General features: G+C 53.2%; 3 protein-coding genes across 3 annotated transcripts; 1 reads left to right on the top strand and 2 right to left on the bottom strand.

Moving 5' to 3' along the window:
- Nucleotides 1–1,229: 1,229 nt before the first annotated feature.
- Nucleotides 1,230–3,664, bottom strand: LOC120896570 (protein asunder). The gene has a single exon (XM_040300784.1). The coding sequence runs from the start codon at nt 3,560–3,562 to the stop codon at nt 1,352–1,354; it is 2,211 nt and encodes a 736-aa protein (XP_040156718.1). The 5' UTR covers nt 3,563–3,664; the 3' UTR covers nt 1,230–1,351.
- Nucleotides 3,665–4,025: 361 nt separating this feature from the next.
- LOC120897096 (histidine--tRNA ligase, cytoplasmic-like) lies at nt 4,026–5,678 on the top strand. The gene has a single exon (XM_040301709.1). It carries the CDS (start codon nt 4,045–4,047, stop codon nt 5,587–5,589), a length of 1,545 nt encoding a protein of 514 aa, XP_040157643.1. The 5' UTR covers nt 4,026–4,044; the 3' UTR covers nt 5,590–5,678.
- Nucleotides 5,679–5,726: 48 nt separating this feature from the next.
- LOC120897095 (intraflagellar transport protein 81 homolog) lies at nt 5,727–15,402 on the bottom strand. Its single transcript, XM_040301708.1, has 3 exons — nt 14,815–15,402; nt 13,524–14,742; nt 5,727–6,202 (listed from the first exon to the last, which is right to left on the bottom strand). Exons 1-3 carry the CDS (start codon nt 15,168–15,170, stop codon nt 5,756–5,758), a joined length of 2,022 nt encoding a protein of 673 aa, XP_040157642.1. The 5' UTR covers nt 15,171–15,402; the 3' UTR covers nt 5,727–5,755.
- Between the last annotated feature and the right edge of the window lie 925 nt (nt 15,403–16,327).

Below are 16,327 nucleotides of genomic sequence, written 5' to 3'. Positions count from 1 at the left end.
GGTGTTGGAACTGATGACGAAGCCTTTCCTGTTTTGGAACTGATGCTGTATACATAGCGATCCTGGAACTGATACTGGACCGGAGACTAACTACGAACCCATACCGGTCATGGAACTGATACTGAACCTATATATCGCATCCGGAACTGATCATGAACCTGTATCGACCCTGGAACCGATAACGAACCCATATCAATCATGGAAGTGATAATCAATCTACATCAGTCCAGGAAATGATCAGGAACCCATACCGATCCTGGAACAGATACTTAACCATACCTATCTTGGAAATGCTACAGGGCCCCTATTGGTCTAGGTACTGATACCGTATCGATACCGGTCCTGGGACCAATCCATATCGGTCCTGCAATTTGTACTACGTGGTGGAACTGATGACGAAGCCATTCCGGGCTGGGAAATGTTACTAGATCCATAATGGTTCTGGAACTGATCACGAACCCATATCTGTCCCGGAACTGATTCTTAACGTATGTCGTCTCTAGAACTGATCATGAGCCCCTATCAGTCGTGGAACCGATGACGAACCCATACCAGTTATGGAACTGATACTGAATCCATACCAATCCTGGAAACGATCGCGAACCCATACCGATCATGGAAGTGATACTGAATCTGTATCGATGCTAGAACTGATACTGAACCCATACCAGTGCAGACACCGATCACGGACCCATATACCGGTCCTGGAAATGATACTGAACCCTTATCGGTCCTGGAACTGATCACCAAACCCATATCAGTACTGGAACTGATACTGAATCCATACCGGGCCTAGAAACGTTCACGACCCGAATACCAACCCAAAACGGTCATGGAACTTATAAGGTTTCCAGCTGTTTACATGGCTGTGGGACACTTTACAGGGTGTCCCACGATTTATTGGTTGGTTCCCATCATTTTTTAGCCGTTTCCCAGAATTTGTTGGTCCAATAGCATTGATATCCAATAAATCCAATAGGAATTTCCAAGGAGCCTGTCCAAAATGGGTGTCATAGATTCCACTTTCCTTTATATCAAGTTCAAATCCCTCCAGAATGATTGAAGAAAGTGTCCCGCAACTATGGGATCACCTGGAAATCATTGTATACTGCACTTATACTTATATGTCGGTCCTGGAACTGATAACGAACCCATACTGAAATTATTACGAAACTCCTATGGATCCTGCTACGACTACTGTTGAGTTAAATATAGTTCAAATTATAGATTAAACTAAAAAGAGACTTTATTTCCTATTTATTGTACAATTTTGCTTAACTTTCCTTGCAATTTAATGCTACTCTCTGAGCTGACGTGTTTTGGGACGCCCCAACCTTCCCTCCCTCCCGCCTTATTTGACATCCGCCGGCCTTCCCTGTGCACCGCCGCCGCCGTCCGCATCCTTCGCACCGACGTGGGAGTAAAGCTTCGCCACCTGTCCGGAAGGTGTGCACAGCCGGCCGCTGAAATCGATCCGCTTCTGGCTGATGGCCCGCTCGGTCGAGGCTAGCACATCGAGCAGGGAGCGGCCACCGGAACCGAAGCCCTTCTTCCCGCTGCCCATCGTCCCCCGGGCGCCAAGCAAACCGACCGACACACCTCCACTCCCCACCGCCAGTGTCACGCTGGTGCCGGAAGAGGAGGACGTAGCATCTGCACCAGTGCCACCACCGGTCCCACCGCTACTACCCCCTCCAGCCGTTGCGCCACCACTCGCACCAGCCGCACCCGTCGAGCCACCCATCGAATGGGGCGGTGACATTGGCGAATCCGTTGTCGCGCGAATAACGCTCGCCCGGTGCGCATCCGCCGCCGCCGCAGCCGCCGCTGCCGCCGCCACTCCACCCTCCGCCGTCCCACCGTGCGTCTTGTCGTACGGATCGGCACCGTCCGCGCTCGGGTACATCCGGCGGCATTCGCGTATGCAGCCCACGATCGCTTTGTGCGCCGGTGACGCGCCGTTACAGTTGACGATCGTTTCCAGCTCCGACCAGAGCAGCCGGTACTGCTCCTCCTTCTTGTTGCCCTTCAACCGGTGACCCATGTTCGGCAGGGCGAGCACCTCCTGCCGCTCCTCCAGCTGCGACAGGTTGTAGATCGATTTGAGGCACAGCATCTTCTCCTCCTCGCTCAGCTCCGGCTTCTGGGTGAGCAGCAGCAGCGGTTCGACAAAGTGGCGCACATTGTACAGCACGGTGCGGCCCAGCGTCAGCGGCCAGTAGCGCGAGTTGCGCGCCAGCCTGCCGCGCATCTTCTGCAGATGCTCGTCCGGTTGCCGCTCGGGCAGCGGTTTCAGCGGCACCAGCCGGTGCTGCTGCATCAGCGCGCCGAAATCCTTGATCCGATAGTCGGTGACGCGGCCCCCGCCACCCTCCGATATCGAGGGCGGATCCTCCAGGCAGCTGCGGGCCGTGTTGAGCGAGTGGATGAAGATCTCCCCACCGTGGGCGGACAGCAGATGGCTGGTGATCTTGCCGCCCGACTTTTTCGGCATCTCCAGCAGCACCGACCGGCCGCTCAGCAGGAAGTTGATCAGGCAGGAGCTCGGCCGCGACGTCACATCGACCGGCGTGACGCGGCACTGGGCCAGGCAGGGCTGCATCTCGGACGAGCCGCAGCTGCGCGGCGTGCACCACTTGAGCGTGACCGTCTCGTAGTCCGACCCGTCCTTCAGGCTGTGCGGCAGCACCAGCTCCGTGCCGAGAAAGACGGAGTGGGCGGTGCGGCCGTGAAAGATCTCCACGTCGTAGTTGGCGCTGGAGCTGGCGTTCTGCTCCTCCTTCATCGGTATGCCGGTGACGGTGGTGCTCGCCAGATCAAAGTGGGGAAGGATCAGATGCGTCAGCTTGTTCGAGATCGTGTTCGCCTTGTTCGAGTGTATCTCCGACAGGAGGATGGGCGAGATTTCGATCAGCGCCCGGTTCGACACCATCGACTCCATGTTGGCCGGGTACAGGTTGATAATCACCAGATGGCACTGGTCGATGTTGATGTACTCCTTGTGCCCGGCCGAGATGGCGTTCTGCTGCACCAGCACGGTGCGGAAGATGTCCTCCAGGCTCTTCATGCTCGCGTCATCGCGCGCCGACGTGATGCAGATCACCCGGCCCCGGTTGACCAGCTTGAAGCAGTCGCTCTTGGCGTGCACCGCCAGCTGCTCCTTCTGGAACTCGGTCGGCTCGGCCAGCGCCTCGATCGCGGCCCGCAGCCCGTGTATCACCGAGTAGTCGGACGCTTGCGTTTGGCGCGGCGGCACACCCACCATCGACATCGCGTTCAGTATGTGCGTCAGGCTCTGCGTGTTCGTGTTCCACGTGTTGACGATGTGGGCGGCCGTATCGCTCACGACGAACCGGATCAGCTTGCCCACCGGAAAGAGGTCGTACGCGATCCGGCAGTACTCGACCGACGCTTCCACCGCGCACGTCCACAGGCTCTTGCTGATCGGCGGGACCGCCACCTTGCTCTTGATAAAGTCACAGTCGATCGGACTTTCGCACGATATGCCGAAGTAGGGCGTGTGGTCCAGCACGAACACGGTTTTGTGGTTGATTTCGTTCATTTCGAGGCATTAAACGCGGATCGTTGTACACTGCGGGCAGCTGTGGGGAGCGATTTCGGGGACCGGCTTTGTTTACGTTTCCGAACGCAGCTGTCAGTTTGTGTTTGCGTGCCTGTGTGCAGCCGTAGCCACACGACGAGGAAATGATTTGCAAGAGAAGCTCACAGTGGGATGAAGAAATAAAAATCGATTTAAGATTTTTTTTTCTATATATTAGTTGATACGGCGTTAACAGTCTAATCGAAATGAAAAACAAAACAAAAAATCACCACTACACTTGTCTTCTAGGAACTTACATGGTTTTTCAAATTATTTTATAAATATTGCAGCTAAAAAAATTACACACTGACCCACTGGCACTCCCACTATGCTCGATATTTTTCGAGCTCCAAAACGGCTGCTCGAATGCTTGTGTTGCGAATTGCATACAACCAGGCGTTCGGATTGATTTCAAAACGACCAGTTTGACACTGGCGTACGGGATGATGCAATTCCAAGCAGCTAGAAGTAAGTTTAGCTTATTTCGTGTGCATCAGACCGTCAGCAGCCTGTTTCGTTTAAACTTTTACCAAGTGAAACCTGAAAAGCGTGTGATTAAAGTGAGCAACACCTTCGAAAACATGACCGGGCGCTGCCAAAACGAACCACCGTCCACCGGCAATCGGAATCTACCGCTGAAAACACCGAAAGGTACGCGAGACTACGGACCCGGAGCGATGGCACTGCGGCAACGCTTGCTCGACCAGGTGGTACGGGTGTTCCGGAAGCACGGTGCCGTACCGCTCGACACGCCCGTCTTCGAACGGAAGGAGCTGCTGGCAGGACGATACGGGGAAGAGGCCAAGCTAATCTACGAGCTGCAGGAGCAGGGCGGTGAACCGTTAGCCCTGCGGTACGATCTAACCGTCCCGTTCGCGCGGTACGTCGCGCTGCACAATCTCTCCTCCATGAAACGGTACCAGCTCGCCAAAGTGTACCGTCGGGACAATCCGCAACCGGCGCGCGGTCGCTTGCGGGAGTTCTACCAGTGTGACTTTGACATTGCCGGTGCGTACGATCCGATGCTACCGGACGCGGAGTGTGTTAAGGTCGTGTGCGAGGTACTGCACCAGCTGGATATTAGAGCGTTTGTGGTGAAGATAAACCATCGGAAGCTATTGGACGCGCTGCTGCAGGTGTGTGGAGTATCAGCGGAAATGTTCCGTACGATTTGCTCCTCCATCGACAAACTGGACAAGATGCCGTGGGATGCGGTGCGAGAGGAGTTGATCCTGCAGAAGGGCTTGCAGGTGGAGACAGTGGAGCAGATCGGAATGTACGTTACACTGCACGGAGGGCTCGAGTTGGTTGACCGATTAGCCGACGATGCAAAGCTGAACTGCCTTCCCGGGGCGAAGGAAGCGTTGGACGAGTTGCGACTGTTGTTCCAGTACTGCGCGCTTTTCCAGGTGGCGGACAGGCTCTCCGTCGATCTTAGTCTGGCCCGTGGACTCGACTACTATACGGGCGTTATATACGAAGCCGTACTGGTTGGTGGCGACAACGACGACGAAGGCACCCAAGCAGCGTTAGTTGGTTCCGTTGCCGGGGGTGGCCGGTATGACAATTTAGTGGGCACGTTTAATCCACACCGGAAACAGCTGGTGCCGTGCGTCGGAGTATCGATCGGGATGGAACGGTTGTTCTGCATCATGGAGGCAAGGTCCAGGGAGGAACCTCGCACCAACGATACGCAGGTGTACGTGGCGTCTGTCCACAAAGGATTGCATCTGAAGCGGCTGGAGATACTCAACCGGCTATGGGCGGCAGACATTAGTGCGGAACACTCCTACAAGACAAACCCCAAGCTGCTGGATCAGCTGCAGCACTGTGAACAGTATCGAATCCCGTATGCCGTCATCATTGGGGATGGTGAGCTGGCACGTGGTGTAGTGAAGCTGCGAAACGTTGCCACTCGCCAAGAGGAAGCAGTAGAGCTGGAAATGCTCATCGAGAAGGTTTCCAGTCAGCTTTTGAACGGTCCATAAGTTTCAATCATTCTTTCAGGCATTCTTCTTGTGATCGGGAAGTTCAAGAAAAATCCAAACCAATCGTTTGTTCCACTGCTTGCTTCCTTCCGCAGCGCCATCTCTTAGCCAGTAGCTATACTAAAAACATACATAAATCCCACTCCCACAATACATAAACCTGCGCTCACTGCAACGTGAACGTTTCCGCACCGCCCCGGCTCACGGACAGCGTTCCACCCGGTCCGCGCTGTTTGCTCTCATTCAGACAGCGAATCTTCACCTCGAACAGCTTGCGCAAATCCGTCCACATCTGCAGCTGCTGGGCGCGGTCCGTTTTGCTCGCCTGCAGGCTCGCCTTCTCCTCGGTCAACCGTTTGAGGGACGCCTCCTGCTCGAGTATCTGCTGGGAAAGCGTTTCCTTGAGCGAGACGCGCTCCCCGCTGCCGGCGGCCGCTGTAGCGGCGGACAGTTCCTCGTTGGCCTTCTCCAGCAGTAGCTGGGATCGTTCGTGCTCGAGCTGCAGCTCCTGCCACTCCTGCTCGAGCTTGTGGATGGCCCGCTCCGTTTCCGTGATCTTGGACTGCATCGTGGCCGATTCGGCGTTGAGGGTAGCGATCAGTGCGTCGTATGTCTGCAAAATCGGGGGTAAAAAATGGTTATTTCAGTAGGGCCGTGCTAAGCGCCGGAAGGTATGCAATGTGTATGTTAAGTATGATTTTAAATCACATTTGCCACCGTTTTACTTTGATTATTTTAGTTTTAAAATTTGAAAAAAGTAAATATTTGAAAACACTCAACCATTTAACAGTTAAATAAAGCATAACAAAATTAAATATTATGTTCAAGCCAATTACAGCAAAGAATCTTCGACAGGTAATGTTTGTTAATGGTGCTGGGTGAGTCCAGATTAATGGTTTCAGCAACCAACTAATCCAAAAACATGAATAATTAAGTAAAAACACAACTTTTTCATTCAATTTGAGTGCAAGAGCAAATACAGCACCATGTATGGACCTTTTTCCCGGTGAGGAACCGGCATAAGTAAGATTTATTTCCTAGACTCTTGGGTTCTCCCTACTTCACGTTTGTCCATATTTTGCTTCGAGGCCATCCAGCAACTTTCATTGCCAATTGTGCTTTCTTTTACACCTATTGTCAGCATAGAAAACGAAACAATTATGCACCTTCTTCTTATCCCTTTCTATTGCAAGAATATTTTGTTCGTGCCCTACCGCCAACAGTGAAACACCATGCAGCTGCCCCATAATTGTGTCCCATGTCCGGCGACGAATGAAAAAGGGACACAATTATAAAACGATGCACAGACTGTTGCAACTTGCACAAACATGCACCGGACCCGGACAGTTCAGAAGGCGGTGTTTCCCTATTCCATCCACCGTTCTCTACCGGCTCCGATCGTTCGCAATCATAATGGATTGGCTGTGCGGTATAGAATTTGGCGTAGATCTTTTCCTTTCCAGCCGATTCACATGTCCTTTTTGTCCGAGGAGTAGCGTCTTTGGCTAGCAGAAAGATTTGCACCACTGCATGTGTGTTGGTGGTTCCCTTTGTTCGGACAGCATCCCACACGCACATAAATTGTTCCCTCAAAGGTATTTTGGAAGGAAAGAAAAAAGAAAAGATTGCCAAAAAAAAAGATTTCAAACGCATTTCTTCCAATTTCTGTATCTGAACCGGTCGATTGTTTGCGTTTTTGAAAGCACAACCGAACCCGAAAGACACAGGACACGGGAGGGAGTGCCTATCGATCCCTTTTGCAGGTAGCTGCACCAGCCGAGCCGTGTCCTATTTCTCCTGCTCCTTTTTATCGCATCCTGCTAGAAATGCACCGGTATTTGAGGCTTTGAAGTGGAGGTTTTGCTTGCACCTACGACACAGACTCACTGTGGGATGCAATTTACACAATCTCTCGCTCTCTATCTCACCTGCCAAATCCGTTATGAGGATCACACAGGAAGTTTGGAATCTTACTGATCGGATAACAACGTGCGAGAAGTTGGAACAATAATTGGAGATACTAGCAACCCATCAGGTGCTCTCCCAAGCTTCTCTAGGTTTGCCCTTAGCCACGTGGAATAGCCATTCTTGGAGTATGAGCAACTCCTGTCCATACCCAAATTTACCTTTAACATTCTTTTTCCTATTTTACCTCCCAGATAGCTCCAAACCTGTACCTCGCTGCTAAAAGCATCGATAATTTAAGCATTTAGTACCTACAATCTAGCCAAAATCTTTCCTTCTTTATTCCCCTATTCCGGCTGTACACGCTAAAAAGCGAACAGAGCATAAAATACAGTCCAAGAAAATAAACCAATCACCACAACTCCTGTAAATCATCTTTCTTTCGGGTGTTTTCTCTTAAAAGATGTAGCCCGGCAGCCCGGGATCGATGTGTACCTGGATCGAAATAAACCGATGCGCAAGAAAGGTGAAGGTTAAGCGAAGGTAAAGGTAGGGCAAAGCTGCCGCATCCCAATGCCGTACGGGATGTTGCATCTGGCCAGATGGGCTTTAACCAGCTACCTCAAGATTACCAATTTCTAAGGACAAGCACAGCTAAGCAGGCAAACATAATTAAAGAAAACGCTGACACAATCGATGGGTTTTCGTATTGCTTTAGCTACGAAACCAGGCATGCGCCGTATGTGGCACACACACGTGTTTCGTGTTTTATTTACCCCTAGTGATGGAACATTCCCATCACTGAGTTTCGCCCACCAATTTATGTACACACTCCACACTCCTTACTACACTAAAGCTAAACAACAAATGATGCGACTGAGACGACGAACCCCCTTTTAATATCACAATCCAGACGTGCCGCCAATTCTCAAACGCTCCACACGACGACCCCGCTCAGTGATAAAGCAGCGGCAGCACAACGATCCCACGCAACGTGTCGATCTTCACGCCCTTCGACAGCAGATCGGTCGCCTTCACCATGCACAGGTCGGACAGGCCGGACACCAGCAGCAGCTTCTGCGTAGTGACCGGCGCCTGGTACAGTACCGCCTGCTCCACGAACCGGCGCCCCGTGATGACGATCTCGCCCTCGTGCACGCCGAACGCTTCGATCAGCAGCACGCCATCCTTCGCGATCGCACAGTTGTCCGGTTCGCGGGTCGACAGCGTCACGTGCTGGTTCACCAGCAGCTCCGTCCCGAACGGGGTCGCCTCGAGCCGCGGGAACGGTTGCTTGTACTCGTTCAGCTGGTTCTCCACGATCGCGCCGGTCGTGTCCTCGATCTGGGCCCCGATCTCCTCCAGCGTGATCGAGCGGCGCGTACTGACGCACCGCAGGATGCCGTCCATCTGCCGGTCGAAGTGGAACCCGTTCATCCGGCACATTGGGCCCGCCTTCATGTTCGCCTCCTCGAAGTGCAGCAGATTGTGCACGTTGTAGTCGATCAGCGGCGCCCCGTACAGCGCCCCATAGTCCGCCACGAACGTGTTGAGCAGCTGGCCCGCCACGAACGTGTTGCACTCCACGAACAGCTCGCCGCTGATGAGGATGCGCATCGCCAGATGCAGATAGAGGAAGTGCACGTAGTACTTGTGCGGCATGTGCTTCTTCAGCACGATCGGCGAGTAGTAGAGCAGAAACTGGCGCCAATCGTACGCATCCCACCGGTCGAGCTCTTCCAGCGGCTTGGGCTTTTGGCGGAACTCGCGCGGACAGTACTTGGCCATCGCCACCATCTTGCTCGATATACGGCGCAGCGACTGCTTGTTTAACCGATAGTCCAGCTTCCCGGTCGTCCACAGGTGCATCAGCCGCTGCATCACACCCTCGCACACGACGTACTTGTAGTCGATCATGAACTGTGACTTCAGATCGAGGTTCAGCTCGCCCAGCACCGGCACCCCCACATGGTGCCCGTTGATCAGCCCGTACACAAAGTCGTCGTCCGTGCGCAGTGTGGCCAGGCTGGTGGTGGGCGGGAAGCTCGTAATGCCCTCGCTGAACTGGAGCTGGCCCTTCTGGTTACACTTGCTGCAGCCGTACTGCGAGTTCGGCAGCGCCGTGCACGTGATCAAGCTGTTCGCGATCGGATCGCACAGGACCGCCCGGATGGAGAGCAGGTACGGGCGGGACTCGATCTCGAACTTGCGGTTCTCCAGCTCCTTCATCTCGTCCACCAGCGGGCGCAGGATCTCGTTCGCGATGGTGGGCGTCGGAAACGCGCCCTGGTACACGCCGATCACGAACGGTTCGTCCAGCTGGATCGACAGCTTGCCGAGGATGATCAGATAGTGGGGCGCGCTGCCACCCTCCAGCTTGGCTTCCGATTTGACCACGTAAAAGGCGAGATCCATGAAGAGCGTCTTCATGTACCAGTGGTTGCTGTCGTCGACGAAGCGCTGCAGATAGTTGGTGATCGAGCGCTTGATGCCGAAGCTCAGGTAGCGGCCCACCGACATCGGCAGCACGTCAAAGTTGTGGTACACTGGGGGCGCTGGGGAAGGTCCACCGCTACCACAGAAGCTACCGGACAGGGAGGACGATAGGCTGGAGTCATTGCTGACGCTGGTGCTGTTGCTGCTGCTGCTGCTGCTGCTAACGTTACTGTTCGACAGCTCCAGCCCGTTCTCCTTCATGATCGAGAGCAGATCCTTTACCATGTCCTCCGACGGGTTGTGCTTCATCGTGAACTGTTTCAGCTGGTCGCGCAGTGTCGGCTTGTTGGGGCTGTACTCACGGCAGGAAAACTCGATGCACTTGACCATGTGTTTGGGCGTCTTCTTGCGGCGGGCAGCATCGCGCGTGACGCGATAGTTCGAGCAGTAGTGATACTCGGCCTTGGTTTTGTTCCGCTGCAGCTCGACGATGTCGTTGCGGAAGAAGCGCGTGATCGGTTTGGTCACGTTCTCGTTCAGCACCGTGAGCAGGTTCAGCTTGGCCATCTTTTTCAGCGACCGGTTGATCCTTCGGGGCAGCTCGCCGCGCTTCATTGCTGGAGGTTTGGTGTCGGTTTCTTTTCTTTTTTTGGTATCTACTCTCAAACTAACTTCTTTACACTAAGCACACACACACATACACTGAAGTCACACTGGAGTTGCGGCTCTAAAGTCCCAACACAACGCACTACACTGACTACCACTGGGCGATGTGGTTCTGCACTCTGGCGCGGTGAAACATGAACTGCTCGCTGGGTACAGTGGAACGATCGATCCTTCCCACCGAAAAAGGACCTGCTGACCTGTTTGGCTGATCCATCAATGCTGCATCGTTTCCCATTTCTCTCTCTCTCTCTCCTCTTCCATCTCTTGTATGCTTTTAGCCAAACTGCATCCCATCCCAATCCCGCTACCTCGTGAGCGCAGCTCTTGGAAAATGAAAAGGACACCCGGCAGGGTATGGCCCGTGTTGTGTGAGACAAAGAAATGCACTCACACGCACGCACAGACGCACACATCTGTTTGGTAGGAGAATTCAACCATCAGATTTGGTTTTTTCCCATCCCATCCCGACCCAAGTGGTTTTGTGGAAGGATTTTGGGAAAGTGAAATGAAAAAAAACGCTCCGAAGCACCCCGAGGAAGAAAAACGACCAACGTACAGTTGCGTGGAATCATCACCACACGCGCATTCAACACACACAAACTAGGATGAATATATGGGAAACATCCCAGAACAGGAAGTCGGTCCCTGAATCGGTTGCATTGTGCGCCTGCGAAGAGGCAATGTTGGAAGGTCACGTAGACTCTTGTTGTCTCGTATCAGGTTGGTGCATTTGCGCCCGGGAAGTGGTGATGGACGCACTGAAAACGTCTACAACCGTTCAGAATTGAACGGAATAATCATTTTATCTATTTATTTAGTGGGCCTGAATTATCCGCAATGGCCGCAATTACCCAAAACCGTAAGACTTTTCAGATTCGTTTGTGAGAGCTTCCAAGAGTCCACGGTATCGTTCGGCATCGGCCGTAATTTATCACAACAGTTAGGTACACCTAAACAATGAAGATTTCTTGAATCGTACCCAGAAACGTAAGGAATTGTTCAGAATCGTCGTGAAACGTCGGATAGAATCGTTGGATTAATTGAGAATTGGTCCTTGTTGCCCCTAGTGTATTTGCTAAACAGAACACTAAAAGGAATCCGGGACTAACATAACCGGAACCAAATGTAAGAAACCTACAACCCACGATGAGCATAAACAAAATCACCACCGATCTTGGCAAGTCAAATTCGTTCGGACTGTCAGGATAGGGCTATACCCTTCCAACAAATCTACTCGTCTTCTCAATTCAAGAGTACGGAGTGGTGATGTGATCTTCGGAGCGCACCCACGACTTCGATCCGACTCAGACTATTGTTAGTAGTTAACCACTAGTTCCGCCCGCATTCGCCGAGTCGTCTGGAGTCGTCCAGAGTCGACCGGAGTCATTCGGAGTTGTCTAGAAACGATCGGAGTCGACCGGAATCGGAGTTGATCGGAGTCAACAGGACCCGTCCGGTGCATTGTGCTTGTGATCAGGCATTTCATTTCGTTGTTTGTTTCTTCTTTCACTTTGCACGTATACTTCGTATACAGGCCTTTTTTTTTAAGGCCGACTACGGACGACTTGGGACGACTCCGGATGACTCCGGATGACTCCGGATGACTTCGGATGGCTCCAACGACTCCGGCCGACTCTGGACGACTTCAAACGACTCGGGACGACTCCGGGCGATTCCTGACGATTCCGAAAGACTCTGGATAATGCTGGGTGAAGCTACCTTCCGGAGTTCGTTCCAAAATTATCGGAGTCGTATCGGAGTCGGCTCCGAATTTTTACCAACTTTACCCATCTCTAGTATGGAGAGTGGTGCTGCCCAAGGAGACGCTTCTTTGCAGCAACACTTCCAGTAAGGGAAACCTCTTACAGATTTCCATGATCGAATGGACGATCAATGACCGCTTCCAACCAGTCCACTCTGCAACTAGTTTTTCGCTTCAATTCGGCCTATGCCAGCAAAAGGTTAACCTTCCTCAGTTCCAAGGCCTCCGTGACCAGCGCTCATACGATCACAGCACAGTCCTAATTCGTCACCATATTCAGAATCGTCAGAATCGTCCTGTACTACTGTGAACACCCCAGCGACCAACGGCAGCCGCTTAGAATCACCTGGAACTGCTTGGAACTGCCTGGAATCGATTGATTCATTGGACTCGTAGAAACGATCCCGAATTTATCGTAATTATTCAAAATGCGAATAATGCTTTGTTTAGTGGCATTGTTTAGTGAAACTCACTTAGTCTGAGTTTCAGAAGCGTCAGTAGCCCCCAGATTGGATCGCCCGATTGGTAGGAAACATTAATTTTGAACCATACGGTCGGAACTCTCCGGAAGATCACTTTTGTTTTCTACACTTGTAATTTTACGCAAATTTTTGTTAATTCACGAATCCACTACACTGCGCGACTTCAAATGGCTCCATGTGACGGGTTTTGTATTCCGCCACCTTCCGGAACTGGCACAACCTTTAACACACGCACAAGCTTTAAAGAATAGCAAATCAACCGTTCAAATTGCATTCCGCTAGTGCGCTCCGTACAACTGCATCCTGATGGGTGCATCACCATTCAATCCAACCTGCAGCACACACTGCACGTCCAATACCCCCCACCTGCTAGCCACCATTTGCAATACAATTAGCTGCCAAAGAAGAAGATGCCAGCCACGCCGGCAAAGGTGTGTTCCGCTCGGCCTTGAGGGTCAGAGTAGGTGTATTACCGAGGTAGGTATCGTAAAACAAAACACAAACAGGTGTTGAAACCATAAAACTCAACCATTTGTCACGGATCCATAAATTTCTCCGTCCGCTCACAAGCGGCAAACCAAACATTGTGGCATCGTCGTCGTCGTCGTCGTCGTCGGTGACAACCGCATCAAAGTGAAACGCACTGGCCGACCACAAAACCCCCCTGTATCCCCCCTTCTTACCTGCTTTTTGGAGTCCATTTCGTCTTTCAGTTCGATGACGCGTTCCCGCAGCGGCCGCAGTTGCTGGGAAAGTGGCGTGACGCGCTCGCGGGCGGCCCCGACCGCCCGCTGAAGGCCGTCGACAAGCCGGGCCAGCTCGGTCATGCCACGCGCCCCACCACCGGTGGGCGATTCTGCCCGAGAAGCGGAGCCCTCATTGGCGCCCGGCACCGTCCCGTCCTCGTCGGCCGCCAGCTGGGACAGCGCACCGGACAGCGAGGGGTCCTGCGATTTCAGGTTCTCGAGCGTTTGGGTCAGATCGCTCACCTCCGCCTTGACCGCGGCCAGCTCGGCCCGCTGCTGCTTGTACACGTTGCTCTTGGCGCGCAGCGTGCTGACGAACTGCTTCAGCTCCTCGCCCCGCAGGATGACCTCGCCGACCGTGTCCTGGAGCTGGCGCTGCCGGTCCTGCAGCTGCCGTTCAACCTCGCGCAGCTCCTTGGTCGTTTGGTCGAGCTGCTCGGCCGCGGCCTCCTTGTTGCGGGCCACCATCGCCGCCTGCTGCCGAAAGGGCCCAAGCGTATCGCTCTGCGTGCTGTGGTCCGCCATCCGGCCCTCCACCATGCGCTGGATGTCGCGCGTCAGCTCGTCGATGCGCTGCTGCAGCTCCTGCAGGTCGGCCCGCGTAATGTTCGGCTCGTCGATCACTTCCTGCAGCGTCTGCACCTCGGACTGGCGCTGCTGCAGCTCCTGCGGCAGCTTCTGCTGCACCATAAACTCCAGCACCTGCGTCTCCTCGACCAGCCCGTCCATCAGGTTGCGCGGCGTGGCGCCCTGCACGGACAGCTTCGCGTTGTGCAGCTCCTTCTGCAGCCGGTCGTGCACGAGGCTGGCCCGGCTTAGGTCCTGCCGCTGCTCGTCGATCTGCTGCAGCAGCTCCTTCTGGCGCTCCTTCTCGATGCGCAGCGCGTTGGCCGCCTCGAGCAGCAGCTCCTGCTGGGGCACCTTGTCCAGCCGGCCCTGGGTGCGCTCGATCCGCTTCTTCACGTTCTCGATCTCCGTCTCGATCGCGCTAATGTCGTTCCGCAGCTCGCGCGTCTGCGTGCCCTCGTGCACCGACTGCTCGTACGCCCGGTGCGCCTCCTTGAAGCCGTTCATCGTCTCCTGGTACTGTGCCCACAGGCTGCCCAGCTCGGGCATCGCCAGTGCCTCCGGCGGCAGATCGAGCGGAATGAGAAACCTTGCAGCAGCAGCAGAAGCAAAAAACGTCACTTTAATCACCCGGTCAAAGACCTTCCCTTACAGCACTTACCTTGCCAGATAGGCGGCCTTCTTCACGCGCTCCCGGTGCTCGAACATCCACCAGAGGATGGGATGGATGAGCCGCTTCTCGCCCCGCACCATGCCGCGCCGGAACGCGCCCGGATCGTCGATGTCCTCGGCCGGCCGGTACTGGACCTTGCGCAGCGCCTCCATCACCAGCGCGTTCGTCTCCTCCGGGTCCGCCTCCCGCACGTCCAGCTTGTCGAGCGCACCGAACGCGTGGAACACGTCCACCAGCACCTGCAGCAGCGATTCGGGCGACAGCGAATCGAACGTTATCAGATTGTAGTCCGTCTCGAGCAGCTTGTTCAGCTCGACCACTGTTAGCTTCAAATCTTCCGTCATCTCTGGAACGGCTTTTTTTGTGGCGACGTTGCGTGTCGTCTATCGAGAACCAAAAAACCAAAAATAATAGGCAACCACACTGATAGACCGAAAGGCACTCAGAGCAAGGAGACTGATGCCAGCCCCGAAAAACTCGGTTTGTTTGGGCTAGCGGTGCGTTTCCATGGCGACGGAGCGTGCGTACCCCGTTGTCCGTGGCGATACACAACAGAAAGGCAGCCACCCTTGTCGCGTTTGTTTTGACGGTTGAAACCATTTCGCGCCACGTGACAACACACACTGGAAAGGTGGTGTTGGTGGTGGTGGTGGTGGTAGTGGCAGACACGATGGTTTGTGAGAGTGTTCGGGCAGTGAAGCAACAAACAACAGAAAAAATGCAGGGGGAGGGAAATTAGTCACACAGAACGGCACGGGACATCGAACAAAGACGCAAGCCATTCGATCGGCCAGCGGTGAGTAAGTTGGCGGCAAATGACTTCCTCGCTACTTGGCAAGAGTTCTACCTTGATCGATGCATCAGCAGCAGCAGCACCATGGGGTTAGTGAAACGTTTTTTGCCTCGTTCGATCTCTCTAAGGCCGCTTCTTTGTAGTGTCTTTTTTTGTTTCAATGCATGATTCCCCAGAATCGCTATTAGTAGTTGATTGAGGATTTAATACAAAAAAAATGAAACAATCGCTCAACTAATGTCTCCCGCCGTTAGATTAAAACGGCGGACGCTAGTTAACCTGTTCCATGGAAGTTTTACTGGAAATCAAAGACAGAGTAGCTCACTACATTGACGGTACATTCAACTGTTCCGCAGTGTTTTTGTTTGCAAATGTCGTGGTCAGTTCACAAGCTAGACTTAAATTGCGGAGACCATTCACTCCTTTTCACTGCAATTCTTTTGAGCTCTGCGGAACTTATATAGGCAAAAACCAATCTTTGTTCATTGCTTACATGTAGCATGAAAAGGACAGTGGTCTTAGTAATATTATACAGACAAAGTCTTCCATATAAATCAAAAAATCTGAAATCAAATAAGAAAAACATGATCTCATTAGCTGTAAAGTAGATTCTATTCGATTCTACCAGAACAGAACAGATCTTAAAATTCCAATTCATTAGCTTTCATAGCCATGGCGTTCAGCTGATCAAACAACTTGCCCGTCACG

This window comes from Anopheles arabiensis, chromosome 2, assembly GCF_016920715.1.
Source record: "Anopheles arabiensis isolate DONGOLA chromosome 2, AaraD3, whole genome shotgun sequence".
NCBI lineage: Eukaryota > Metazoa > Arthropoda > Insecta > Diptera > Culicidae > Anopheles > Anopheles arabiensis.
Note: the sequence above shows the minus strand (reverse complement) of the source record. Positions and strands in the feature narration are given on the sequence as shown.